The sequence below is a fragment of the Actinia tenebrosa genome, unplaced genomic scaffold (assembly GCF_029948245.1).
Source record: "Actinia tenebrosa isolate PJP-AT-01 unplaced genomic scaffold, QUT_ActTen_1.0 PGA_scaffold8__29_contigs__length_14323225, whole genome shotgun sequence".
In the NCBI taxonomy this organism is placed as follows: domain Eukaryota; kingdom Metazoa; phylum Cnidaria; class Anthozoa; order Actiniaria; family Actiniidae; genus Actinia; species Actinia tenebrosa.
The window spans coordinates 10,089,828-10,116,645 of record NW_028292585.1 but is presented as its reverse complement, the minus strand read 5'-3'; the positions used below and the strand labels follow the sequence as shown (position 1 = coordinate 10,116,645).

The 26,818-nt window shown below is 36.5% G+C and overlaps 1 protein-coding gene across 4 annotated transcripts; it reads right to left on the bottom strand.

The window, feature by feature from the left end:
* Positions 1-1,028: 1,028 nt before the first annotated feature.
* On the bottom strand, positions 1,029-26,522 carry LOC116300533 (adenylosuccinate synthetase isozyme 1). 4 transcript variants are annotated; one of them, XM_031709412.2, is made up of 16 exons: positions 26,321-26,522; positions 17,823-17,890; positions 16,875-16,909; positions 10,836-10,898; positions 7,506-7,556; positions 7,254-7,305; positions 6,920-6,965; positions 5,866-5,927; positions 4,862-4,894; positions 4,731-4,779; positions 4,530-4,656; positions 4,276-4,430; positions 4,080-4,204; positions 3,391-3,488; positions 2,797-2,946; positions 1,029-2,595 (listed from the first exon to the last, which is right to left on the bottom strand). In XM_031709412.2, exons 1-16 carry the CDS (start codon positions 26,441-26,443, stop codon positions 2,543-2,545), a joined length of 1,290 nt encoding a protein of 429 aa, XP_031565272.1. In that variant the 5' UTR covers positions 26,444-26,522; the 3' UTR covers positions 1,029-2,542. The 4 variants fall into 4 exon arrangements, with proteins under 4 accessions (XP_031565272.1, XP_031565274.1, XP_088897084.1 ...); XM_031709414.2 differs by lacking the exons at positions 10,836-10,898; positions 16,875-16,909; positions 17,823-17,890; positions 26,321-26,522 and adding exons at positions 8,730-8,776; positions 10,410-10,538; XM_089040958.1 differs by lacking the exons at positions 10,836-10,898; positions 16,875-16,909; positions 17,823-17,890; positions 26,321-26,522 and adding an exon at positions 10,410-10,541.
* Between the last annotated feature and the right edge of the window lie 296 nt (positions 26,523-26,818).

The window sequence follows — 26,818 nt, the reverse complement described above, 5'->3', positions numbered from 1 at the left end:
GGTTTTTTTCCGTAATTCCGTAAAACCGGATTCCCAAATTGGGAATTTGTTGGGAATTTCCTTGAATTCACAACGAATTCCCATCCAATTCCCAGAGAGAACGCAATTGGGAACATGGCACTGATTCCCAATGAATGTTAGTTTGTTGAGAGTTTTGTTTTTCTATTGGGTATTAGAAGGAAATTCCCAACAATAAATCCCAACGTTGGTGTTCGAATTGGGAATTCAAGGAAATTCCCAACAATTTCCAATTTGGTAGTTCAGTTGCCTAGCAACGCCTGCAAACTGTACCTTTTTTTTGCAAACCAAAATGGCTTCATGTTTTGCATTAGCAGACGTAGAAACCACAAGAAAACTAAAACGTTCAAGCGAAAATGAGAACACTAGAAAGAGTACAGGTGTTTGGATCACAGGGATCGCTATATTTAGATTGAAGTGAATGGTGAAAATATAATTGGAAAAACCACAGGTAGCCCAAACAAGGTTCCCGTGTATAGTTTATAAGGGAATGTATGGGAGTTATGATAAAGTCATGAAAATAAAATGTTTCACTCAACAAATTGCCTCAAAACTTGCCTGTAGTTGTTGCTTTTACTTTGTTCAGTCTTTATTTGCTATAAGGAACCGTTCATTAATTATGCCTTTGAGGAAGGGGGCTGTAGGAAAAGTAGGGGGGCCTTTGAAAAAAAATCACACAAAGAAGGGGGGGCTTTAATAGCATTTGCTGACTTAAAGGGGGAGTTGAAACAAATAATTAAGGTATGTCTAAAAGGTCACAAGGCATAATTAATGAACAGTCCCTAAAGTCTTCTGAAAAACAAATTCTGGATTTTTTTTTTTTTTGTCTAAACTAAAGACCCCCTCGCACCCCACTCCGCCTTCCCTATATCACTGTTGAGTAGAGAAAACCTCCCAACGATTTCTTACCTACTATCATGATTTAAAATATCTTTAAATGTAAAAGCATATTTTATTTTATCTTTTTGATAAGTGTATGTGAACAGGCAACACTGAATTAAATAACGCAGTTTCTTAATATCGTTATGAGAAATTCACAGTTTATTTCTTTTTCAACACATTTCATGTAACAGTAATTGTTTAAGGGTTATCGGAAGCGAAAGTGCGTGCGCATGTGAGACGTAAAGACAGAATCACAATTGGAAGTATTTCTGGTTTTGTTTCCTTGTATAAACCAGGTTTAGCCACGTGACAGACCTCCCACCCAATCCCTCCGTCTTTTAAGCTTGCACGAGATTAAAAACACACTTGCGATTCCGATTATGACGAGGCTGAAAGCCTGCTGTGATTTTATTGGCCCGTGAACTAAAGTTGTATAATATACTAACAGGCCAAGTAAAACAAAAGAAAACAATGAAATACCTATTCTTTCACGGCCGAATCACTCAGGCACTTGCAAGGTAGTTAAGTTAGAAAAAAGTTAAACATTAAATTGACATTTCCTTTAGAAAACAATTTTTCGAGCGGAGCAAATGAAATAGGTCTTTTTGTTATAAACCAACTGTCAAAGTCCATTTTTCTCGTACTCTGATTGGGCGAGAGGGTATCACGTGAACGTGAACAAGTTTCGATGTTTCCCCGGCGGTGGTCAGCGGGCAACAGCACGTTGTTGACCGGTAATAGCAATACCGGAAGTGATGTTTCCAGAAATGTACGTTTTTCTAAGTTTCTTTTTTCTTTGACACTTGGTATATAACAAAACATTCATTAACTTGAACCTCGGGAAAGCAAAGTGTTTTGTTTTCCCTATGTCCCAGTCAATAAGTGTTAATTGATCATATGACACTCGTTACAGACAAAAGTCAATGAGCATTTGACAAGGAAAAAAAAGCCGAATAAAAAATAAGTACAAATTAACACAAAATGCAACGTGAGTCAACACAATATATCACAATTGCATATAATGACTCCACCTACATCAACAATGGTATAGATTCAATGAAAAAACACGTAAAAACGCATAATGCACTATAGCATGATCTTATTTTTTGAAGGTTGTTAACTTGCAGTTCAAGTCCTTTTTAAAGCCGACCTTTTTACTTTTCAAGAGTCGAAAGCCAGGAATTCATTTTATGAAATAATATGCGTACAGTCTGCAATCCAAGTAATTCATCCAAGCTCCTTTTTTGCATAAATTGAAGTAATTAGTGCATCACAGTTATCAATAGCAGAATCCAGCATTATGCAACGCATTTCTACACCCCAAGAAGATTATAGCAAAAATCTAATTTTTATAGATTCTGGTTGGTCAAGATGGTTAGGAACAGGAGGAAGGGACATTCGGCTCAGGAAAAGTAAATAAATCAGGTCTATTGAAAACCCAAAATAATCACATGCTGAATTCAGTTCCGTTTTTAGTGCTTAACGAGAGAATTATTTAATATACTCCAATATACTCAAGAGACATATAAAGGAAAAGGGCACAATAAAGCATCTTACCGACATAGCGGTGAGAATAAATAGTAAGAAATTAAAATATTAAACCAAGTTACATGTTTGTCATCCATGACATGTTGCATCCTTTTCAGAATACATTAACCATTGCATCGCGAGATTGTCCAACACCAACCCAACGAACTGAAAAGAAAAAAATATTGATTAATGACCATCCACAATCAAGAAATCAATTCAGTCGCCAAACAAGCCTGACAAGCAACGCGGCTGATAATACAATTTTGAAAAAATTGGAGACAACTGTCTGCAGCCCACGAGGTGATATTAACTGCAATAAAGAATATAAATCTAAAAAATAAAAATAACTGGACAAAACTATTTTACCTGGCACGTCAACGACTTCCTCAATTTTTCTAACATAGTTTTGTGCATTTTTTGGCAGTTGGTCCATTGTACGGCAGTGCTTGATGCTAGTTTTCCATCCTGGTAATGTTAGGTATTCGACTTTAACTTCATGTAGTACTTCTTGAGTTGCTAAACATTTTAACGAAAATAGTAGCAAAATTTTAAAAAACCCACCAAACAACAACTCCATTTCTACAAAGGAGGGTCATGAAGACCTTTATGTTTTTTTGTTTTTTGTTTTTGCTGTTTGTTTGTTTCGAGTGAGGGAAAACCAAACCTATCCATGAACTCCACCAAACAAAACCTTTTTTTAGGCCTAAGTTCATGCGCTTATCCTCTTTATCAAAAATGTTATGAGAAAGACACATTTTTTAAAAATTTTGGTGTAAAAGGTCAAAGCTGTCAAAATATTCAGAAATTTGCATTCCAAAAATCCCCCAACGTATCATGGTCTTACATTTTCTGTAGTTTTAAGCTTTTTAATCTAAGTTGTTGCTTATGACCTTGACTATGTCATGTATTTTACTACTGTTGCAAGACGAGTTACAAAGTTTAACGGTATACTATGATCACCTGGATAGGAAGTGAGCTTTCTGCCATTGTGTAGATATGCCACACCAAGTTTCACCTCATCAAAGTCATCAAGAACATCGAGCTTCGCAATAGCAATCCTAAAACACAAAAGATAACTTTTTAATTTTTTTGTTGTCCATTGAATCACCCCATGAAAGGGAATCCGGAATCCGGAATCCGGAATCCGGAATCCGGAATCCACAAAATTTTAGGCCTTGGAATCCGGAATCCAGTTTATAATGGAATCCGGAATCCACCCTTTTGGAATCCGGAATCCGCTACTTTGAAATTCAAAGTATACACTCAAATGCTATCGCCTCGACCTAGACTGAACCGATGTAGCCCCTCTCCCACTGTGTAATATCTCCACCAAGAATATCTGTCATCAGATGCAAATTAACGATATGGAATCCGGAATCCACAATATAAAAGTTTTGGAATCCAGAATCCAGACCCTTGGAATCCGTAATCCAGAGTCTCGGAATCCGGAATCCAGCGCTTGGAATCCAGAATCCACCATAAGTCCGGAGTCCCTTACATGGGGCGAATGGAACCCATAAATGAAGGACGTATTCGTGGCTTTCATGCATTCATCAGTTCAGCACGTATTTTCGAGTTTAGGTTTCGTTATGTATTAAGACTAAACGGGTTCATAAGAATTTTTGTATGCAATAACAACATATGCTTACGATGTAAAGCCATTGATCATGTAAGAATATTTGAGCATAATCAGATCCAGCCAGCCACAACGTCTAGGTCTTCCTGTCGTTACTCCGTATTCATGTCCAACTTTTTGAAGTCTATCTCCTAACTCCTAAGCCAACACAAAGAAAATTCTACAGGTTAAAAAATAATAATAGGTTAGATATCACTAAAAAGCCTTACATCTTTTAACTCCGTAGGAAAGGCACCAATGCCAACTCTTGTAGTGTAGGCTTTAGTTACGCCATATATTTCACCGATAGCTTGAGGAGGTATCCCAAGACCCGTACATACTGCTCCTATACTGCAACTGGATGATGTCACAAATGGATAGGTACCTGTAAGAAACAAAAAAGCCATTTTACAAGGTGATTTTTAAATGGGCCCACTTACCAATGCAATTTATTACTTTTAAAATTTCATGTTCAGTTTCTCACCGAAGTCTATGTCCAACATTAGAGCATTGGCACCTTCCACAACAATGTTAAGCTTTGGGTTCTGAAGTGCTTCATGCATGTAAACTACCGTATCCTTGACAAGGGGGCGAATTTTCTCAGCAAATCCCTACATTAAGAAGTAATTTCGATATGATAGCATACATACACGCAAGGTAACAGTCACAATTTATCTCTTATTACCTTGTATTTGATAAGCTCTTCATCAATATTCACATCTAAATTTGGAAATCTGAAGAAAAACAAATTCAGTATCTTTATGCCATAAAGGTGAAGAAAAAAACGCTTTTGAAAGAAGCAAACTACAAACTCACAGTCTTCGAAAATGAGAAGCCAAATTCTTGAATCTGAAAGAAATCAAAACAAATTCTTAAATAAGGTAAGGGACTGTTCATTAATTATGCCTTGGGGGGGGGGGGGGGGGGGGGGGCTGGAGGAAAAGTAGGGGGAGCATTGAAAAAAAAATCACACATAGAAGGGGGGGCTTTAATAGTATTTGCTGACTTGAAGGGAGGGGGTTGAAACAAATAATTAAGGTATGTCTAAAAGGTCACAGGGAGGGGAGGGCCAAAAAATTTTTTTAGGTAGAACTGGGGGGGGGGGGGGGGGTGGGGGGTGGGGTTGTGAATTTTTCCAAGTTTTTTTTTTGATTTTTCCTCCATCCACCCTGAGGCATAATGATCCCTAATTCCCTTGTTTGAGATTGCGCATTTTTCTCTGCACAGAACTAAAATCATGGAACTTACGTGCAGTTTAGCCCTTTTCCTTTCATATACTAAGTAAAAATTCCATTCAAAGCTAAATTTCACTTTTTTGAGATGGAAAATAGAGGTCTTGCACCATCCCGTGCCGACAATCCATAATACAGCTTGGGCAAAAGTGTCAGTTTTCGACCATTTTGCAATGGTTTTCCCCCAAAACATATTAAAAACGAGAATGGTGACTAATAAAATCGGTGCTGCGTATCTTATATCAAAATATAAAGAAAGGTTTGTTGAATACATGTCAAATATTTTGATACGAGTAGCAGAAGCATGCGACTCCTGGACCCTGTTAGTTTTATGAGAGTAGCTTAACGAGTAAACTTCGAATCATATGTGTGTTTTGTTTCAAAGAGAACTTCCAAACAAAGATAAAGGTTCTTTGATTAGAACTTCCGGTTGCTACAATAATATGCTACCATTTTTTGCTATAAAAACTTTAAATTGATACATGTGAAAATGTGAGAATGGCAAGCTATTTTTATTTGTTTTTGAATATCCATTACATAATTGACGTCTATTCGAGGCCCAAAAATATAAGGACTATAATGACTTACTTTTCTGAAAAAGCCGCAAAGTCTCCAATAAGATCACATACTCTTAGATTAAGTCTTTGTGCCTACATTCATATAGAAATAAAATTCATCAGGAATAAGTAGCCCCCAAGTCCAGATTGGGTATGGGGTAATCTTCAATGTACATTGTAAGTAAGTAGGGGTATTCCCCTACAATATGTGTAACCACCCAGTCCAGAAAGGGTATTCCCCTACAATATGTGTAACCACCCAGTCCAGATAGGGTATTCCCCTACAACATGTGCAACCACCCAGTCCAGATAGGGTATTCCACTACAGTATTTGCAAACACCCATTCCAGATAGTGTATTCCCCTACAATATGTGCAACCACCCAGTCCAGATAGGGTATTCCCCTACAATATTAGAAACCATCCAGTCCAGATTGGGTATTCCCCTGCAATATCAGAAACCACCCAGTCCAGATAGGGTATTCCCCTACAATATTAGAAACCATCCAGTCCAGATTGGGTATTCCCCTACAATATGTGCAACCACCCAGTCCAGAAAGGGTATTCCCCTACAATATGAGAAACCACCCAGTCCAGATAGGGTATTCCCCTACAATATGAGAAACCACCCAGTCCAGATAGGGTATTCCCCTACAATATGTGCAACCACCCAGTCCAGATAGGGTATTCCCCTACAATATGAGAAACCATCCAGTCCAGATAAGGTATTCTCCTCAATATGAGAAACCATCCAGTCCAGATAAGGTATTCCCCTACAATATGAGAAACCACCCAGTGACTTGTGTTTCTGATCTTTTTCTCGTCAAGAACATGGACTTCAGTGTTGATTCAATATTCTTTGTAGTCAACAAAACCATTTTTGTCTTGGCCTATCACCTATTGCCTTTTGCAATTTCAACTTTTTTTAAATAGATGTATGTCTTATTTTCTACATTATCTACATTTTGAATGAATCAAAAATTTCCCACTACTGTAAGGTTATGTCGAATGACCCCCAGACTATAGTATGTCAAAACGTTGTGTTGAAGACCCCCAGCCTACAATATGTCAAAACATTGTTCCTACCTTAGATGCATATGCTGGACCAATTCCTTTCTTAGTAGTGCCCAGTCTGCGTAATAAGAGGAAGAGGTTATTAAACTAACATACATTTATTAAACCTTTCTCTGATTCCTTGGCTTTACAGCAATTTTCAATATAGCATGAACTCTGTAGTTGAGAATTGCCTGTTGGAATTTGGTTTTCCACTGACTCCAGTCAAACATATAAAGCTAAAAAAACATTTAACCATGCCGCAGCTTCAAGCTGCCAAGTTCACATAATATTGAAAACTGCAGCAACCAATATGGATGCAGAGAGAAAAACAGAAATGTATGTGCCTTGACGAAGCATTTCATACCTTCCTCTTCCTGATTCCTTTAACCTATCTGATTCTTGGTGGAGGTCAAACACTGATAAACAAGAACAAAATACATTAAGGCAAGAAAGAAACAATATCACCCTTCTTGTCTACCTCAGCATCTCTTATAACTATATGTATGTTAAATATCCAAAATCCAATGTTTTTTCAACTCCAGTATTTCAAGGATGAGTTATTTTCTGCTGTTATTCTTTTGTTGTGGCTAGAATAAAGTATGATGCATATGCTTACCAAGATGAGCCCTGTCAGAAATAACAAGCCTCTGATTCCAGTCTGTCACACCTGTATTTACCAGTAAAAATAGAACAATTTATTCAGAACAACATTCAAAGCTTATAATCCCAATATTATTGCAAAATCACTGTCCAATTCAAAAACATAGCAAAATAAAAATTAATTAATTAATTAACTGTATATAACGAGGGTGACATACATCACTGGTAGCCCAGTAGTTTACATTATGGCCCTCCTACAATTAATGAAACTGAAATGAATGATCAAAGAAACAGAAAGTGTGTTAAGAATCCCAACTGGCAAGGAGGCAGGCCAGTTGGCTATTTACAAGCATGGTCAAGAAACTGAATCTGAACAAATCAGGAATTGAGACAAATACATTGACCACTCGACCATGCTGCCTCCCATAATAAATACAGAAACTGAGAAATACATAGAAATAGAAACTGAGAAATACATAGAAATAGAAACTGAGAAATACATAGAAACTGAGACCAAAATGTATGCTGGGAAAAGTATAATGTATTCATTAGAGATACACAGTCAATGTACCATTTTGGTCTCAGCTCCTTAAATTTTTTTTGAACCCAACAATGATTTTGCAATTGAATGTATATAATTTACATTTCAAGCAAATGTATAGATTTGTATGAAATACGATGATACTTCCTGTCTATTTTCTCAGATCTGTGATTGTTCATTTTTAACTTGTTGTGGATACGTAAAGCATAGAAAAAGATTATTGTGAGGGGTTTGCATATGTATGTTTGCATATTTACTATAATGTTAGCACATCGATAACTAAACGATTATCAATCGTATTAAGTTATCTACGATCGATATTTAAGCGATTGTCAGTCGTACAAAGTCATATCTGCTTACAAACTCTTATGAATTAGCAGATACACGAAAGTGGGCGTAAAATCTGGTGCATTGTCTTACTTACATAGGATATCAAATTTATTATGTATGGGTACTTTGTGTCCTATTTGTCGATGAATTGTTCCCAACACTGTTGGGTGTTATAATCATGCGCACAAGCCTACCAATGAGTGAGAGGTCTGATACTACACAGGCCACCCGTCACAGAAAATTTGAGCACCTATTTACTAGTAATCGAGAGCTGGTTGAGCCATATATGGATTTATAGAAACATATTTTACATAATTTATTTGTAATCTTACATTTAATTTATCATGTCTGAACGCGAAAGATACTAACATATTTTACTGTTGATTGTTAAGTGCCATTTAATCATGAGGTTGTACCTGAAGTAGAGATGAAATCGAACGTTGAGTAGACGAAATTGAACGTCGTTTTAAACCAAGGTCATGGGTTATATATAAGTTAAATTTCCATAACTTAATTTTTTCTCCAAAATCAAGATCCTTAGCAAATTGTCATTCAGGTATAGAGTGAAGGCAATAATCCCGGGAAATAGATATAAAGGATATAAGACTAAGACAAATTTAGTTAACGCTAACCCATTGTATTTCTTTAGTGTCTATTTGAACCCTTATACTTTCAATTAACAATTACTCTACCAGGGATTTTAAGTACCAATGACTACCTATATTAGGAAAAAAATTTCAAAATATTTTCCCCAGAAAATTTTCTGCAAAATATCATCTCATTGATACATCTTCAAGCAGCTGTTTTTGTTATTACTACCAAATAGACAAAAAACTAGAAAACTCCAGTGAATTTAGCCCTCAGTCTCTATTATTGCACTATAACAAATTTGTACAAATATACATGTACAGTAGTTCATATAATATATCTTTAGTAATTACTTGTATAAACTAATATGACACTAAAGAGCAATAAAGACAATCAGTCAAAGCGTTTCTCAATGCCCCGTTATTGTTACCTAAAAGCCAGCAAACAGAGAAAGTCAATTCTGCCTTTTTACGACTGTATAATATGAATACATCATTAATTATTTGGAGATAATTTAAAAGAATCTGAAATTGCATTTGCAAGATAGATGAACAAAAGGCTAAAAAGTCCTAAAACCAATCACTCAATAAGAAAACATATACTCATACAATAATTTCTATGCTGTAACAGTCATAACTCAAATATACACTGTAATGTCCATGAGTTCTCCATTGAATGGCTATGTTTGCTTCTGTACTGGTTTTAGGTTGTGGGAGAAAAGGTCCCTCTGCCCTGAAACAATTGCTTCTTTTCAATAAACTACCTCAAACTTTTTGGAGGTAAATCGTAATCATGACAAACCTGTCTCCAAACAGGTTATCCCAGATATTAAGTCACATGAGCATAAATTTTTGGCATTAACATTAACAACAGAAGTGTTATCTAGTCAACCTTTAAAAGATCAAATTTAACCTTGCAGAGGGGAAGAAAAACAACCTCTCCCAGGGCTTTCGAAATTATTTGAACCAGACAGTGAAGTTAATAAAGTAGGGGGCTGTGTCCATTAAGGTGCCAGAAGGCCCCTTTTTCTAGGGGGTCTGGCATGCCCCCCCCCCCAAAAATTTTGAAACATTGATGCTCGGAAATGCAATTTCCAGTGTTTTGAGGGGCATTTACCGAACATTTATGAAATGTTTTTAATGTCTAAAAGTCCTTCCTTGAGGAACTAAATAAAGTACTGATCTCATCTGTGATATTTTGTCTCATATTAGCTTTTCAACATTTTCCTGCATGCTAATAAATGGAAAATTTTCAAAAATGTTTGAAATAGAGATGTTCCTTTTTGTATAGCAACACTCCATATTCACACAAAGTATTTTTTCATATCTCAAGAATAGATCAATAAATGTTATAACTTCAATAACAGTGTTCACTTTATCAATAATTAATTATCATCAAATAGAACTAACTGTAAGTGTTCAAAATTCAGAATCTGAATCAACATTAGTCTCATCTGAATACCTGTCATGGTACGTGATTTCTCAACAAAATACCAAAGGAAAACAGCGTTGAACCAGAGCATTAGTTGACCATTTTGTTTCACTGATCCGTGACTCGTGGTAAGCACAAAAGGCTTTTATTGATCTTCCACTGACCAGATCACAAAATTCAAGATGACGGTCGCTTCTTTACGAAGGTGACAAACCAACAACAAAAAGAATAGAATACAACTAAAAAAAGATAATTTACTCTGTGGCTAAAGGTCAAGCAAAATATTAATTATACATTTTTTTAAAAGTAACTGGCAGTTAACTGCGAAGCAACTACCTGAACTTTGGCGGCCGCCGGCTTATTTTAAATGGAAACTGTTTTAAAACGTTCTGAGTTATTAGATCATATCAAAAAACTTTAGCTGGCAACATCCATCAGTGTCGTAAACAAACATACCTTGGTCTTCCAACTCCTTTAACTCTTGAAAAAGCTGTGGGACATGAATAACAACTCCATTTCCTGTAAGCAAACAGTGACAAGCAGTCAGTAGACAGCAGTAAAAAGGTTAGTAACATGCTTTAAAAGTCTTAACACACTAGTTTGGGGATTAAACACTTGAGAAGTGTTGAGGTTACTGGAGACCTTCAGGGGTATTGTAATGTCTGGGGTATCTCAAGAAGTAAATATTAACAAGAGAGTGAGAACATTTAGAACTACCTCATGCCTTTAATAATCGGTTCTGTGAAACATATGTGACAGGTATGTTAAGTTTAAAACTCTCTCTATGCAACACGTTTAACAAAACCTTATAAAACTATCTATCGTATTAAAGGTCAGATGATAAAGATTACAAAAATTAGATTATTTGAAAGCGATTTTCTAATTTGAAGAATTTGAGCCTTAAACATGAATCGGGTATGTTCCGTAGAATGATAGGAATTACTAGACATGGCATTAGTGCATATAGCTAAAAGAATTTCACCATGCGAATACAAATAAGCAATAGATAATCTACATTTAAGAGTGTGAGCGATTTTTGATTTTTTGCTTTTATAAAAAGTTTTTGAATTTTAAAGTTGAAACGTTGAAAAAATTCAATGTATTAAAAATATTGACTGTGGTGTATTTTCTAAATAATAATCAACTACACTAAACCATGTGCTTTGATGCTCGTCTCTTTATTACACACATGCGCACTCGCACGCTTGCAAACCTAACAGGGGTGGGGTGGGTAAATCCACCAACACTACATCTCTCCCTTTTTTTAAAACATGAGTTCACACATGGTTGAGCAAAACAACAATAAACTAAGATGCCCAAAGTCTTTAACTGTCATAACATTTAAACATCATAAGCTTTAGCAAGCTCACAGTCAGACAAAAGTTATAGGCCCAACATAGCCCAGTACATAGTCATCAAACCTTGCAGGTAGCATCCTTGCACGAGTAGGTCGAGTAGCTTGAAGGTTAGGATTGCAGGGTTGACCCGGATGGTCAACCTGGCTGGCTTGGGTAGGTGACATTCCTACTGCTGTGGTCGCCTTGAAAGTTCCTCCAGGAGGTTGATCATCAAAGCAGGGGTCAATCTCATCAAGCTCTGAGGTTGTGGTCCTGGGTTCAGGCACATTTTCTCTGCTGCCGTAGAATTTCTTTAAATGGGTGACATTCCTGTGATACTGAGATCTTCCATCACCAATGAGAACACTGTTTCCTTGCTTCTGAATCACTGTGAATGGTGATGGTTTGAATGGTGTAGATAGCTTGTTCTGTCTCTCCTGTTTGACCAGCACTTGATCACCCTCCTGGATCTGACTGTCTTGTGCTCTCCTCTTGGCGTCTGCGTACTGTTTCCCCTTCTCTTTCCATTCACTGTCTCTATCTCTCACCTCATAGTCCCAACTGGTTTCAGTCAGTTGGGGTAGTTTTGTGCGAATGTTCCGCCCATATAGAAGCTGTGAAGGGCTTATTCCTGTTGTGCTGTGTGGTGTGCTACGGTGCATTATCAGAAACTTGTTCATCTCTCCTCTCCAGTCCCTTCGTTCCACTTGAGCAATGCGTAACCTCTTCAGGATACTGCGATTCTGACGCTCAACTTCTCCATTGGCCTGGGGCCAGAGAGGAGTGGTTCTCCTATGTTCAATGCCATTCTCACGCAAATACTCCTCGAACTGCTCACTTACAAACTGTGTTCCATTGTCTGTTCTTAATGACAGTGGTAGGCCATGAGTAACAAATGCTTGGTCCAGGAGTGATATGATCTTCTCGGAAGTTATGGATTTGGTGAAATCTATCTCAAAGAATCTACTGTAGTAATCCACCACGACAAACAGGTAGTCACCAGAGGGTAATGGACCCAACAGGTCAGCAGCTAAGTGCTCCCATGGAGCAGAGGGCAACTCAGTGCGGGTCATGGGCTCGGGTTTGTGAGGTTGGCTAACCAACTGACACCCATAACATTCTTTGCAGTGCTTTTCAACTTCCTTGTCTAGTCCCGGCCACCAGACTTTAGACCTGAGTCGTTGCTTCATGGCTACAATACCTGGGTGGCCTTCATGGGCTAGCTCTAGTACTTGACCTCGGAGTTGTTTGGGCACTACAATCCTTGCTCCTCTCAACACAAGTTGACCAACCGCTCCTAACTCATTCCGCACTGGCAGGTACTCTTTAAATTTGATGTCATCCCATCTTCCATTAAGCAGACACTCCCTGATGCACATCAACTCTGGATCATGTTCTGACACTCTTTCCATCTCGCGTGTGGTCAAGGCACATGGGGTCGCCTCCCGAGCTACAAACCTAATATAATGTTCGGTGGTATCATCTGAGCCAGTAACTGATGATGGGGACAGAAGTCGTGACAGTGAATCAGCGATGTTGCTTGGGCCAGGGATGTACTTAACAGTGTATGTGTAGGGCTGCAGTCTTAGGAGCCATCTCTCAATCCTTGCACAGGTCTTTGACTTTGGTGTAAAAATACACTCTAGTGGCTTGTGGTCTGTCCACAGTTCAAAATCAGCACCAAAGATGTAGGCATGGAACCTCTCGCATGACCAGACTATGGCCAAGGCCTCTTTCTCCGTCTGTGAATATCTCTTCTCAGTGTCACTTAAACTGCGGCTGGCATAACTAATTACTCTGAGTTCTCCTGCTTGTTCCTGTACCAGAACAGCTCCCAATCCGACCGGACTGGCATCTGCAATCACTTTGGTGGGTGCACTTTGGTCAAAGTATCCCAGGGTCTCTGCATTGGTGAGTCTCCTCTTCAACTCCTTGAATGCTCTACTCTGCTCTGGACCCCATTGAAATGGCTCTTGTGCCTTTGTAAGCTTTCTCAAGGGTGCAGAGATGGTAGCTAGGTCTGGGATGAACCGTGCAGTGAAGTTCACCAGTCCTAGGAAACTCCGTACTTCTGCGGCATTTGTAGGCTCTCTAGCCTCAGCAACTGCTCTCACCTTTTCATCTGCTGGTCCAATTCCTCTTTCTGACAATACATGACCCAGGAATTCTATCTTTGGCATTTTGAATTGACACTTGGCACGGTTGAATGTTAATCCCCTTTCTGCTAGCACCTTAACTACCTCTGCGACTCTTCTATCATGCTCCTCTTCTGTTGATGCATGCACAATGACATCATCAATAATATTCTGAGCACCATCACATCCTTGCAGGACTTGCTGGAGAACTCTCTGATACATTTCCGGGGCACAGCTGATCCCAAACATGAGGCGTTTGTAGCGGTATAGGCCTTGGTGGGTTGAGAATGTAGTAATATCCCTCGATTGTGGAGCTAACTCAATTTGATGGTAGGCTGACTTAAGATCCAATTTACTAAACACTTTGCTTTGTGTCATGTCTTGGATGACTTCATCAATGGTAGGTATAGGGTACCTCTCGCGCTTCACAGCCATGTTTGCCTGCCGCATATCAACACAGAGTCTGATATCCCCTGTGGATTTTGTAACAACTACTACTGGGGATACCCAGGAACTTGGACCCTCAACCCTCTCTATGATATCAAGTTCCACTAGCTCATCAAGCTTTTGGCTCAGTTTATCCCGCAGGTGGTAGGGTACTCGACGCATTTTTTGGGCCACTGGTGTGACCTCTGGGTCTATGGGGATCTTTAGTTGGAAATCCTTCAACTTTCCAATACCTTCACAACAATTTGGATGTTTATCCAGAATACTAGACTGTCCCTGGGACCCATCTAAAGACATGTTAAGGGCATTGATTTCTGGTCCCAGCTTTAACACTCCAAGCAATATTGCTGTATCCCGACCAAGGAGTGCTGGACCCTCTTCTTCAATCACAATGAAGTCAACACCACTTGCAAGTCTTTCCCCGATGGACACTTGGGCTGTAAACTTCCCAGCAACTGTCAGAGGTTCTTTACTCCCATATGGAAAGAGGTTCTGTGGACTACGGGTGGAGGTACATTGAATCTTGCTATCTTTCAGGTGTTCCCACAACTTCCTGTCAACAACATTACAACTAGCACCAGAGTCAATGATCATTTCAATTGGTATTCCTCCCACTTGAACCATTACTCGACCATTAACTGTACCATCGGAGCTACCATGAATACTAAATGCATATTTATCTTTACCTGGTCCTTGGTCATCATCATCATATTCAACTTGCCTTACATGTTGTCTCCCACCTTTGTTTCGCTCACTTGGCTGGGTCCTACACACTCTCTCGAAATGTCCAGTTCCTTGGCACTTCCTGCACTGCTTACCAATAGCTGGGCATTTAGGGTCTTTGGACCTGTGTCCTTCACGTCCACACGAGAAGCAGGTGATCTGACCCTTTCTTCCATCTCTCCTTTGGTCCCGCTGTACATAGTTTGTCTCAACAGTCACCTTATTGACTTCCTCTGATTTCCCTTCTATAGCACGGGCTTGCCTCTCTGACTGTTCCATAGCTCGAGCAATCTCTTTTAACTGTGCGAGGGTCAATCCTCGGCCCTTTTGGAGTAGCTTCAAACGAAGATTGTGCGATGAGCACTTGCTAATGACTTGATCCCTTATTTGCTCGTCCACTGCTGTATTTTCTCCGAATTCGCAGGTTTGGGCCTTCTGTCGCAGTCTGGTGATAAACTGATCCACAGTTTCATTAGGAAGTTGACTCATTTCGCGAAAACAAAGTCTCTCGTACGGCACATTTGCCTGAGGTTTGAAGTAATTATTCAATGCTCTAGTCGCTAGAGTATAAACACTCGCTTCATCATTCGTTTCCTCCATCAAGGTGAAATAAATATCCTGTACATTCATTCCAGCAGTGTGTAGAAGTAGTGCTTTCTTCTGTTCCGGGTCAGCGACTCCCTTGCCCGTAGCAAACAGCTCAAATGCACGTAGCCATCTTTGCCATCGGGCATCAAGACCAGCCGAGTCCGTGCAATCAAATGGCTCCAAGCCACCTAATTCAGATAAAAATCTGGCCATGTTGTCTTAAAACGATCAATCTATATCTAAGATTATCTTTGTGGTGATCCTCGTCGCCAAATGTGGTGTATTTTCTAAATAATAATCAACTACACTAAACCATGTGCTTTGATGCTCGTCTCTTTATTACACACATGCGCACTCGCACGCTTGCAAACCTAACAGGGGTGGGGTGGGTAAATCCACCAACACTACATTGACGTATTAAAAATCAATCAAACCCTTTTGTCTATCCATATATATTCTTAGTTTTTGTGAAATTTCATAGAAATTGAATAAAACTATATACCCTATTAATTCATTTAAAAATAGGGAATAGGCTTGAAATCGATCATAGATATTTCAAACTTAAAGTTTTGGGAGAGTTTCACACCTCGTTAAAATGTCTGTAAACAGAAAGATACTGCCAGCCAACCAGACACCAGAACTAAAAGAATCAATAGAGCGATGAAAAGTTGCACAGGGTAACCAGCACTACTCTAATAGCATTAGAGTAAGCATCCAAGGTGGATTACTACACCTTCGGTGATTTGTTAACTTTTTCTTCAAATCATGTTTGTTTTAATAACTCACAATATATTTAATATTTCTATTAAAAAAAAGTTGAAAATGAAAGATCAGCTTACACGCTTTTAGGAAAGTTACCCACGAAGGTCTCCAATAACCTTAAAGCCTTCAGCAATTCATCATGCTTCTTTAACACATTGTGTTTTGTGTTCTGCCAATCATCACATGCTTTATAACTGCATCAATTAATTATCGGCTTATTATGACTACACATAAAATAACATAATATAATAATAATTTAATTTATAAAGCACCTTAATACGTTTAGCTCAAAGGCGCCACTTACAATAAGAAATCTGCAAACAATAGCACATCAGCTGTTCTCTATAATTTCTTCAATACAATTCATGCATATAATGCAGTTAACTCAAGTAACTGCATTACTATGGAAATCACTAGAGTGGTAAGACATGTTGGAATGACTCTCTCGCTGGGTTAGGGTAGATTAGATTAGCTAGATTAAATCATTAACTAGTTTGCCTTACCTATGACATTCATTGCATTCTCGTTGATGAGGCCACTGTGGATATGAACACACAGTTACTGGATTAAAAGCCTACTGGCACATTTCAAGAACCTTTTCTAAGTTTTCCCTTGTCATATATGGGGTGCATCTTTTTAAACCAAGATTTTGTTTAACAAAAAGTTCATCAAGATGGTAACATACCACAAACTTTTATTTACCTTTAGGTCCTAATCAACAGCTATAAATGCAATATTGCACAATGCTGTGCTGTTGTAATCAAAGGAACATCTAGTTTGAATATACTGTAAGCACATGCAAAAGAAAAAAACCTTTCATATTGAACTCTGAAACACTTTAATCTCTATTCATGAATTAATTATTGTGATTACTTGTTGCATTCCCCCACTAATCAATTTAATATTGTTAGGGTTAAGACTGAATTAGGAAGGAATTCATTCCAATTTAGAGGTCCTAATATCTGGAATTTGATCAATAAGAAAGTTAAACTTACCAATGTTAGTAAAGAAGGGTTTCTTCTTCTCCAGTTTTTATTTGATAAAGAGGCTAACATTATTTTAAATAAGAAGGATGATTTTATTTGTTATTAAGTTAATTTAATTATTATTTTATATTTTAGTATCTATTCATTCTTACTTAAATTTTATGTGTGTGAGTTTATGTATATGTATATATATATATATATTTATCAGTCCATTATACATGTAAGTTAGAAATTACATTTTATAGTTATATTTCAAATTGTTACATATACTTTTTGTCTCACCAATTTATACATTTTCTATATATAGCAGGTCCACATCAGCATTTGGCTGCCGATGCAATTATTGTTGTTTGCAATATCTATAATATTTACCTGCTTTATCAAATAAAGGATTGACTGATTGATTGACTACCTTATAATGTAAAACCATAAAATATATCAGTGTATATAAAAACAATACCATACCTTGGTAAGATATGGAATGCATATTTCTTTCCTCCCACAACCACTGTATGGCCAGCATTGTTACCACCCTGCAAGTCAGAAGATTTTTTCAGATCACTACTAATTAATAAAATATGTGTTTTTTACAGATTGGCTAAATTTATATAAATCAATGATTCATTTCAATTTAATCGTTTTTCTATAATAAATGAAACATCTCTCAGATACATGATGGGTTTCAGACCAGGTAGGGATGTGAATAATTATTCTCTCTTCCTTTATTCTTGATTCGTATTAAGATTTTGTGACTTTGTGAAAGAGTATTATCACACAGATGTTAAAGAAAAAAATCCAGTTGCAAAAAAACATGGGTTAATAATGGGTTCTCCTATAGTGCATTTCTTATTTCTCAATGCGCTTTATGGGCTGCATATTAAGATACTATTAGCTGCCGTGCAGCTTACAATCATGAGTGATTTATTAGTACATTAGTGTTTAGTACATTATAGGGATAGGCTGTTGAATCGGGAGACAATCCCCTACTCTTACACGAATAATTCAACAGGTACTTTTATGTCCCCTATTTTACTGCAGGCTAGGAAGGGTTGGGACAAAGGGTCTATGGTTTAAAGTCTAATTATTCGCATTCGTTATCTTAAGACCCTGAATGTTGGTCCAGCCAAGGCTTGAACCACGACCTTCCAGAGCAAACCAGGTGGCGTTTATTTTTAGCAAATAAAATTCACTGGAATTGTGCCAATTATCGACACAACTGCAAATGGCTATAAAAGTTAACAAAGAAAATTACTATAATTACTATAATATTTTTAGCCTTGAATATAGAGTTCCGCGTACTGTAATTTTCAATTATTTGACCAGCGATTATATAGAGGTTATTACACTGTTAGTTGTGTATTACAGCTGGACAAATTTACAAGTGAAAGCAGCCATATTTTTTCGAGCCCCAAAGGAGCGAGAAAAAATACAGCTTTACGAGTAAAATTATCTGGCTGTTATACACAACTAAAGCAGTGTAATAAATTGCTTATTGTACAACACAAAAATCTGAGAAAGAGTGCATGAAAAACAAAATTATTTTAAACAAACTTAAAAGTCACGAATTCAAACCACTGACGTGAGCCACACAAAAGGAAGGAAGGAAATTTTCTTGCGCTGACATCACCGAAAAAACTTGTTCAAAACCGGTTCACAAACTGTGTATTATCGCTCTGTAATTGCACTCGAAAAATGATTGTAATACATGGGAAATTGAGTGTGTCATATGATAAAAGAGGATATTCACTGGTTGTGAGCATAACTCAATTCACCAGAGCTCAAGGGGTCAGGGGTCCTTTGGAATTGACTCATACATAAGCTGATAATAGGTTCACATTTAATCTAAAATGGGTTCCCTGTGTTATAAAGTGTTCATTAATGCACCGATCAAAGTAAACACCGTGGTGGGGGGCAGGGGGAGTGCAGGCAAGGGGTGGGGATTTGATCATCGAAATAATTATATGAACATTATATGTACGTATGACGTGTATTTGTGGAATATGTGAATATAGATATTATGCACATACATAACCATACGTATATATTCGTAACTTATTTGGAACTAAGTTGATGTGCAATCTTATGTACAAAATGCCAAATAAAATATGTCTGTCTGTCTGTCTGTCTGTCTGATCAAGGGCTAAAAATTTGGTCAAAATCCCCTGGGTAGGGAGAGAAATACTGATAAAATGAACAAAAATGCCCCCACCATCGGTGACTTTAATAAAAAGGGGCATAATTCTTGAAACACTGAAATATCATATGAAAATATTTATGATATAAAACACAGCGTAACTGCACTTTTACAAGGTCAACAGAAATCAAATCAGCTGGTTGTCGGCTAATCAAAATTTATCCAAAGAATATGTAGAATAAAATAGAATAGAATAGAACTTTATTTGTGCCCTCTGATTTGCAGATTGTTACAATTTTGAAAATTATGATAAAAATTTTAAGGAACCACTTGCTACCTAAAATAGCATTTCTCATCAAGTTAGGTACTAAATTGATCATTTGGTACTGTTATTTAATGTAAATGTATGTAAATGCTTAGAAGAAGAAAGCTAGTATTGATTCTGAGCGATTTCTAGAATAATATAATACATTAACATGGTAAAAATAGACAAAACAAAACTATTATAAGCTTGATCACCTGTGTTGTTATCCAGCGAACCGAAGCGACACACATGTGGATATACAAAAAAAGTAGGTAACCACATATTCACACTGGTCCCCAGTCTGTTCGCAGCTTAATCAAATGTCCCAATTGCTGACGAAAACAAAATTTTTATAAACGAATGCTTGACGGATCAAAATAACAAACTTTTCAGCGATTGTCTTAAATTTAAGAAGGAAAGGAAATGGTCATCCATCTGGACATCAAATGGAAAAGTCTACCTCAGAAAGGACATTAAGTCAAAATCTCTACATATCAATACTAAGGATGATTTTAACAAGCTTTGAACAGGCTGGTATGATATGGACTAATATTTATTCATGTCTATGAACGATATATCTAATAATAGAATTATTGATAGACTAGCTGAGCTAAATAATTTACCATCACTTAGTTTAAGTTTGCCTATTACAAATATTCCTCAGTTATCAAACTTCGATGGTGATTTGCATATGCCTTTAGAAAATAACTTCGGCTATTATACAACTGAAGAATTCAAAGCTAATACAGATATAAAAGATTGTGCATTGAATCGTAGAGCTTTTGGTGCATTGCATTGTAATATACGCAGACTTGCAGCCAACCATGACAATCTTTGTCAACTGTTAAAAGAGCTGGATTATCCACTTTCCTTAATTGCAATAACTGAAACAAAATTCACGAAAGACAAAACACATGTTATGAATGTCAATTTAGAAGGTTATGAATTTATTCACGAACCAAGTTTTTTGAATGCAGGCGGAGTTGGATTTTATGTTAGAAATGACATAAAATACTCAATTCGTAGTGATTTAACAACATCTAATAATGATCTAGAAATGCTCTGGATTGAAATATTCACAACTGGGCAATCTAATATAATTTGTGGCGTGGTCTATCGACACCCAAACAACAATGTAGATAACTTTACTAATTCTCTAGAGTCAACCATAGAAAAAATTCACCAAGAAAATAAGCTATGTCTTTTTTTAGGCGATTTTAATATAGATTTAATGAAAACTGAAACACACGCAGAGTCAGAAAATTTCATAAATATTCTTGCTTCCTACTTTTTTCAGCCTCAGATTTTGCAAGCTACTAGAATTACAAATCATTCTGCAACGTTAATAGACATAGAGGATATTACATGGGCGCGCGGAGATACGAATTTTATCTTCAAGTGTTGAAAAGATCTCTCACGAGTGAGCGCAGCAAACGAGTGAGAGATTTTCAACACGAGAAGATAAATTTCGTATCTCCAAGCGGCCATGTAATATTCTGTTTATTATATAATTATCAATGAAGTATGTTTTGGCTTTTTCAGGCAATTCTTTCCGTGTATTTTTGAATAGCCATCGCAATGGTGTTATTTTCACACGTGAAAATAACATGTTATTTTCACGTGTGAAGATATCAATTTTTCGAAATAGAGAAAAATAGATATTTCATTGGTAATTATATAATAAAATATTTTCTTTAATTCTTTAGAACATTACATCATAAGTGGAAACCTTGTGTATGATTTAACAGACCATCTACCAAATTTTATTGTTATTAACAATTTTTCACATTTATCATCAAGTACAATCTCATATAAAAGAGACCTCTCAAATTTTAATGAGAAGGATTTCATTGATGAAGTTAAGGCAATTGATTGGCAACAGTGTTTTTAGTAGTGTTTCTGACCCTTCTGATATGTTTATCTCCTATGATAAACTACATCAAATAATGGACAAGCATGTTCCTTTGAAAAAACTAACTAGAAAGGAGATGTAAAAGCTTCTATATTACTCTGATTTCATCTTCTGAGATAGAGAATGAGATTTCATATTTGAAAAGTGACAAAGCAACAGGACCATATAGTATACCAGTCAAATTTCTTAAGATACTGAAAGCTGTTATTTCAAAGCCACTTGCCACACTATTCAATGTTTCTTTTTCTTTGGGTATCGTTCCTTCAAGTTTGAAAATAGGAAACATAATTCCAATTCATAAAAAAGATTCCTGCCTCTCTCTTTCTAACTATCGTCCTATCTCTTTACTTTCAATATTTCATAAACTTCTAGGAAAGTTGATGGTGTGATTGACTTCTTTGAAAAGAATAACACTTTTTTCAAAAATCAATTTGGTTTTCGCAGTAACCATTCAACTGACTTCGCTATACTAAGTATTATTGATAAAATACAATCAGCAATAGATGCATCTGAGTTTTCGTGTGGTATATTTTTAGATTGTAGTAAAGCGTTTGATACTGTAAATCATCAAATCCTGTTGAAAAAACTTGATTATTATGGAATAAGGGGAATTGCTAAAGAATGGTTTATCTCTTATCTCAGCAATCACCAACAAGCTGTTATTATCAATAATGTTAGTTCTGAACTGACATCAATTACTTGAGGAATTCCACAAGGGTCCGTACTTGGACCGATATTATTTCTTATTTATATCAATGATTTTCACCTTTGCTCAACCTTGTTTGAGTTTCACTTGTTTGCGGATGATGCAAATCTATTTTACAGACACAAAAACTTGAATACTCTTAAACATACTATCAACTCTGAACTCGTAAATGTTCATACATGGCTATATAAGTCGCTAACAAATTGTCTCTTAATATTGAGAAATCAAATTTCGTTCTATTCCATTCAAGACAGAAGAAAGTAACAAGTGACTTTGACCTCACTCTCAATAACAAACAATTAAAACAAGAAACATCTATAAAATATTTAGGAATCTATATTGATTCTTGCCTTTCTTGGAAAACCCATGTTGAATACATCTCAAAAAAGATGAAAAGAAATGTTGGAATTTTGTCTAAATTGCGCTATTATGTAAACATAAATATTCTTGTCGATCTATATTATGCCTTGATATATCCATTCCTCATTTATGGAATATTGGCCTGGGGTAGTACATACCCAACAACTTTGAAGCCAATTTTTATTTTACAGAAAAAGGCAGCACGATTAATGACATTTTCATCGTTTGATGCTCACTCGAGCCTGTTGTTTAAAAATTTAAATATAATGAAATTTCACGATCTTGTTGAATATTCGGTGGCAGTTTTCATGTTTAAATACCAAAATAATCAGCTTCCTACTATTTTCAAAGATTTTTTCACTCCGATAAGTGATATACACAAATACCAAACTAGATCTGCAGCTAAAAATAACTTTTATCTACCAAAAGCTAACACCAATTATGGTAAATTCAACGTTAGATTTAATGGTCCAAAAATTTGGAATTCAGTTGATGATTCCACAAAAAAATTGATAAGTTTGCATACGTTTAAGAAAAAATTAAAATTGACATTCATAAGCAATAATTTATTAAGAATAAATTTCTCATCTTTAATGTATGTTTAATTTCTTTCTTGCATTAACAGAACAAATAACTTTTCGCATTAAATAGAACAAATAACTCTTTATTGATATCTTTTGATAACTTTTCTCCTCCAAAAATATGTTGTAATTTTTCTAGTGATTATGTAATTTTTTATGTATTTTTTCTATGTAATTTTTTTTTTTATTATTATTATTTCCACTCCTAGAATTCCGTCCTCTTTAAACGTGTCAATATTATATTTATATATATATATATATATATACATATTATTAAATGGTCCTAGCGCAACTTTATAGTTATTAGTTAGGGCCTGTACTTATAGTTATGTAATTTTGTTTGTAAATATGAATGTAATTCTAGGTACAATAAAACGTTGTTGTTGTGTGTTTAAAAAAAAAAAAAATCCACAGGCCCTAAAAAATGATCAAATGCCCAAGGGAGGGAACAACAAATGCATTCAAATCACCACTCTTTGCCCACACTCCCCCCTCCCACAGGGTTTACTTTGACAGGTGCATAATAGGACAATAACATGACTTTTGGAGGGCATATTGTTCATTTGTGGCCCAAGTAGACCCTTGTTGCAGCTAGGGCCACAAATGAACAATATGCCCAACCAAAGTCATGTTATTATCAGCAAATTTTCAAAGTTGCCGTACAAGATTTTTGGAGTTGAACCATTATCGCCCGCTGGGCGCAGGTTTTCAAGAGGGCAGTTTGCTGTTTAACCTTGTATATTGATGATAATTATGCTGTGTTTTACGTCATATCATAAAATAATTGGGATACTACGTGCACTATGATTGGTCGAAAACCATGTTTGATGAGAGTATCAAAACACGCTACCGTCATTTTTAATCTATGGCGCGCGATCATTGTTCAGTGTCAATAAGACTGCATGTAGGAAGAATTTACTTATACTTTGCTTTTTTTCAATCTTTTCGCTTGTTTGTTATTTTATAAAACAAATCAAAAACAGTTTTCTGTGTTTGATACTCTGATCAAAACACTTGGGATGTTGTGAGAACACTCGGGGTAGCTGTAAAACCTGGGCCTGGGTCCATGGCCTGGGCCATGGCCTACCCTATGGCCTACCCTATGGCCTACCCTATGGCCTACCCTATGGCCTACCTATTTTTTAATCATTTTATATTTCCCTTTGTAAAAATCATCCTTGGACAAATTCCTCTGTCAGAATTCAATCAATGCAACCATATTTGTTTTATTTCACAAGAGTGGGCACACAGTTATTAAATGGGCTTCCTGTGTTGCTTATCATATCATAATATTAGAGTACCGACGTTCTCTAGGCCTTGGCTTGTTACTTGAGGCTCTTGGTGCGACAACGAGTTTCGAAATAGATGTATACTAGTATGTGTGTGTAGTTGGTCGACGAGTAGAACAGTGTTCGATACTTCATGTAGAGCGAAATATATATACATATAATATAATATAATACATATATATATACTGTATATATATGTGTTAGTGTAGAAATCACACCACCATAATTTGTTCTCTACAGAACTGTTTCGTGAGTCGGACTCACTCGTCAGGATATTTTTAAGCTTGAATTTTACAAAGTATTCACTTTATATAGTTATTTACATAATTATGCCAGTTTAGTTGTTACGCAATAACGCTTTGTTTCTATGTGATTGTCTACACGAAGAAATGAGTTCATTTCTCTTGTTAAGCGAGCAACTAGCGTTCCGGTTGACATATGATCATGTATTTTTCAAGTAACTTGTGTTGAATGTCGTATATATTACGACAAGAGATGTTCAGAAATTTCTGAAAGTTTATTGTTTTACATATATATTACGATATGAGATGTTCAGAAATTTCTGAAAGTTGAATGTTGTATATATATTTGTTATATAGATATCGATGAAATACCAGGTTTTCTCTAGTGTCGAAAACTTGATATCTTTCACCAGTGGAAGATACCATATCTTTCACACCTGAAGATATCGCTGTTGAATCGGCTTGCTATTTTAATAAAGAATTTTTGAGCTTTTGTTTTATTTAAGTTTCATTGATATCTATATAATAAACAGAACATTACATGGCCGCTTGGAGATACGAATCTTATCTTCTCATATTCAATTTAGATATCTCACTCGTTAGCTGCGCTCACTTGTTAGATATCAATATTGAACACTCAATCGAAGATAAAATTCGTATCTCCACACGCCCATGTATATCATCTATATACATTACGATATGAGATGTTCAGAAATTTCTGAAAGTCGAATGTTGTGTATATATACATTATGATATGAGATGTTCAGCAAAAAAGTGATGACATGGTACATATAACTATCAGAAATATTCTGAACTTCTAAATGCCCAATACTGACGGAGGAATTTGTCCAAGGATGATTTTTACAAAGGGAAATACAAAATGAGTAAATAACAGGAAGGCCAAAGGGTAGGCCATGGACCCTGGCCCAGGTTTTGTAGCTACCCGCGTAGCGGAGTGGTTTCCAGCTTCTCGTGTGTTCGGGTAGCTACAAAACCTGGGCCCGGGTCTACGCGTCGTGGTTTCCTACGCTCCTCTCGTGTTCTCTCAACATCCCGCGTGTTTTGATCAGAGTATCAAACACGGAAAACTGTTTTTGATTTGTTAACTCAAAGTGTTGTTCATCAACAACTGTTCGTTTTCATCGTTTTCTGTTTAAATGGATTGTTAATATCTAGGACATTAATAAAATCTTAATAAAATCGATGTCCTGTTCAACAGCACGTGGTAGCAAGACAATTGCACAGAAGCCAAGCACTTCTATAATCGTACGTCTATAATCTTTCTCTAGTGAAGTTAGTTTACGTAATTTTGGTAATGAGATGAAATAATTACGTACTAGAAGTGCTTGCCTTCTGTGCTGTGCTGTGCTGTGCAATGATTGAAAACATGTTTACAAGTCATATCATAGCAGTCAATATTAGGGACCATTCTTACTTGACATCGGCAGACTAAATTTGCCTGAGTAGCCAATATATCTACCAATTTTCCTTTTCCTTCATCTCCCCATTGAGCTCCAAGGACCACTTTCACCTTGGTTTTAGGACTGGCAACCGACATTATTAAGAATTAAACCAGTGATATTAACAATCAGAATGGCTAACTGATCTTTTCCCGCCAAATTAGAGCCTCCGCTCCTCTTGGTCAGCTTAAAGGAATGATCAACAGGTAGCCCAAGCTGGCTATTGATGGTTTTTACAGCAGCCATGTTGGGGATCAGTCATTAGTCTCTTTTGTTATGTCATCCAATATGGCCGTCGTTTCTTTTGTTATTTCACTCTCTTGGGAATGATTGCAAACCAGCAATTAGTGTTGATTTATCGTCAAAATACCGTAAAAAAATTAAAATTCAAAATTTCATACCAATAAAGGTCTTACCTGGCTTACGTTTTCTTTTGAGTCTGTGAAGTTTCAAGCCATTTGCATCGATATTGA

Excerpts from the sequence above, each read along its gene's own strand:
- LOC116300533 (XM_031709412.2), bottom strand. The coding sequence starts at position 26,443 with ATGTCGGTTGCCAGTCCTAAAACCAAGGTGAAAGTGGTCCTTGGAGCT. Across the intron at positions 10,899-16,874 it reads GAATGCAATGAATGTCATAG|GAAATGGAGTTGTTATTCAT; the intron begins GTAAGGCAAACT and ends GTTTGCTTACAG. Across the intron at positions 4,205-4,275 it reads TTCCTACGGAGTTAAAAGAT|GAGTTAGGAGATAGACTTCA; the intron begins GTAAGGCTTTTT and ends GTGTTGGCTTAG.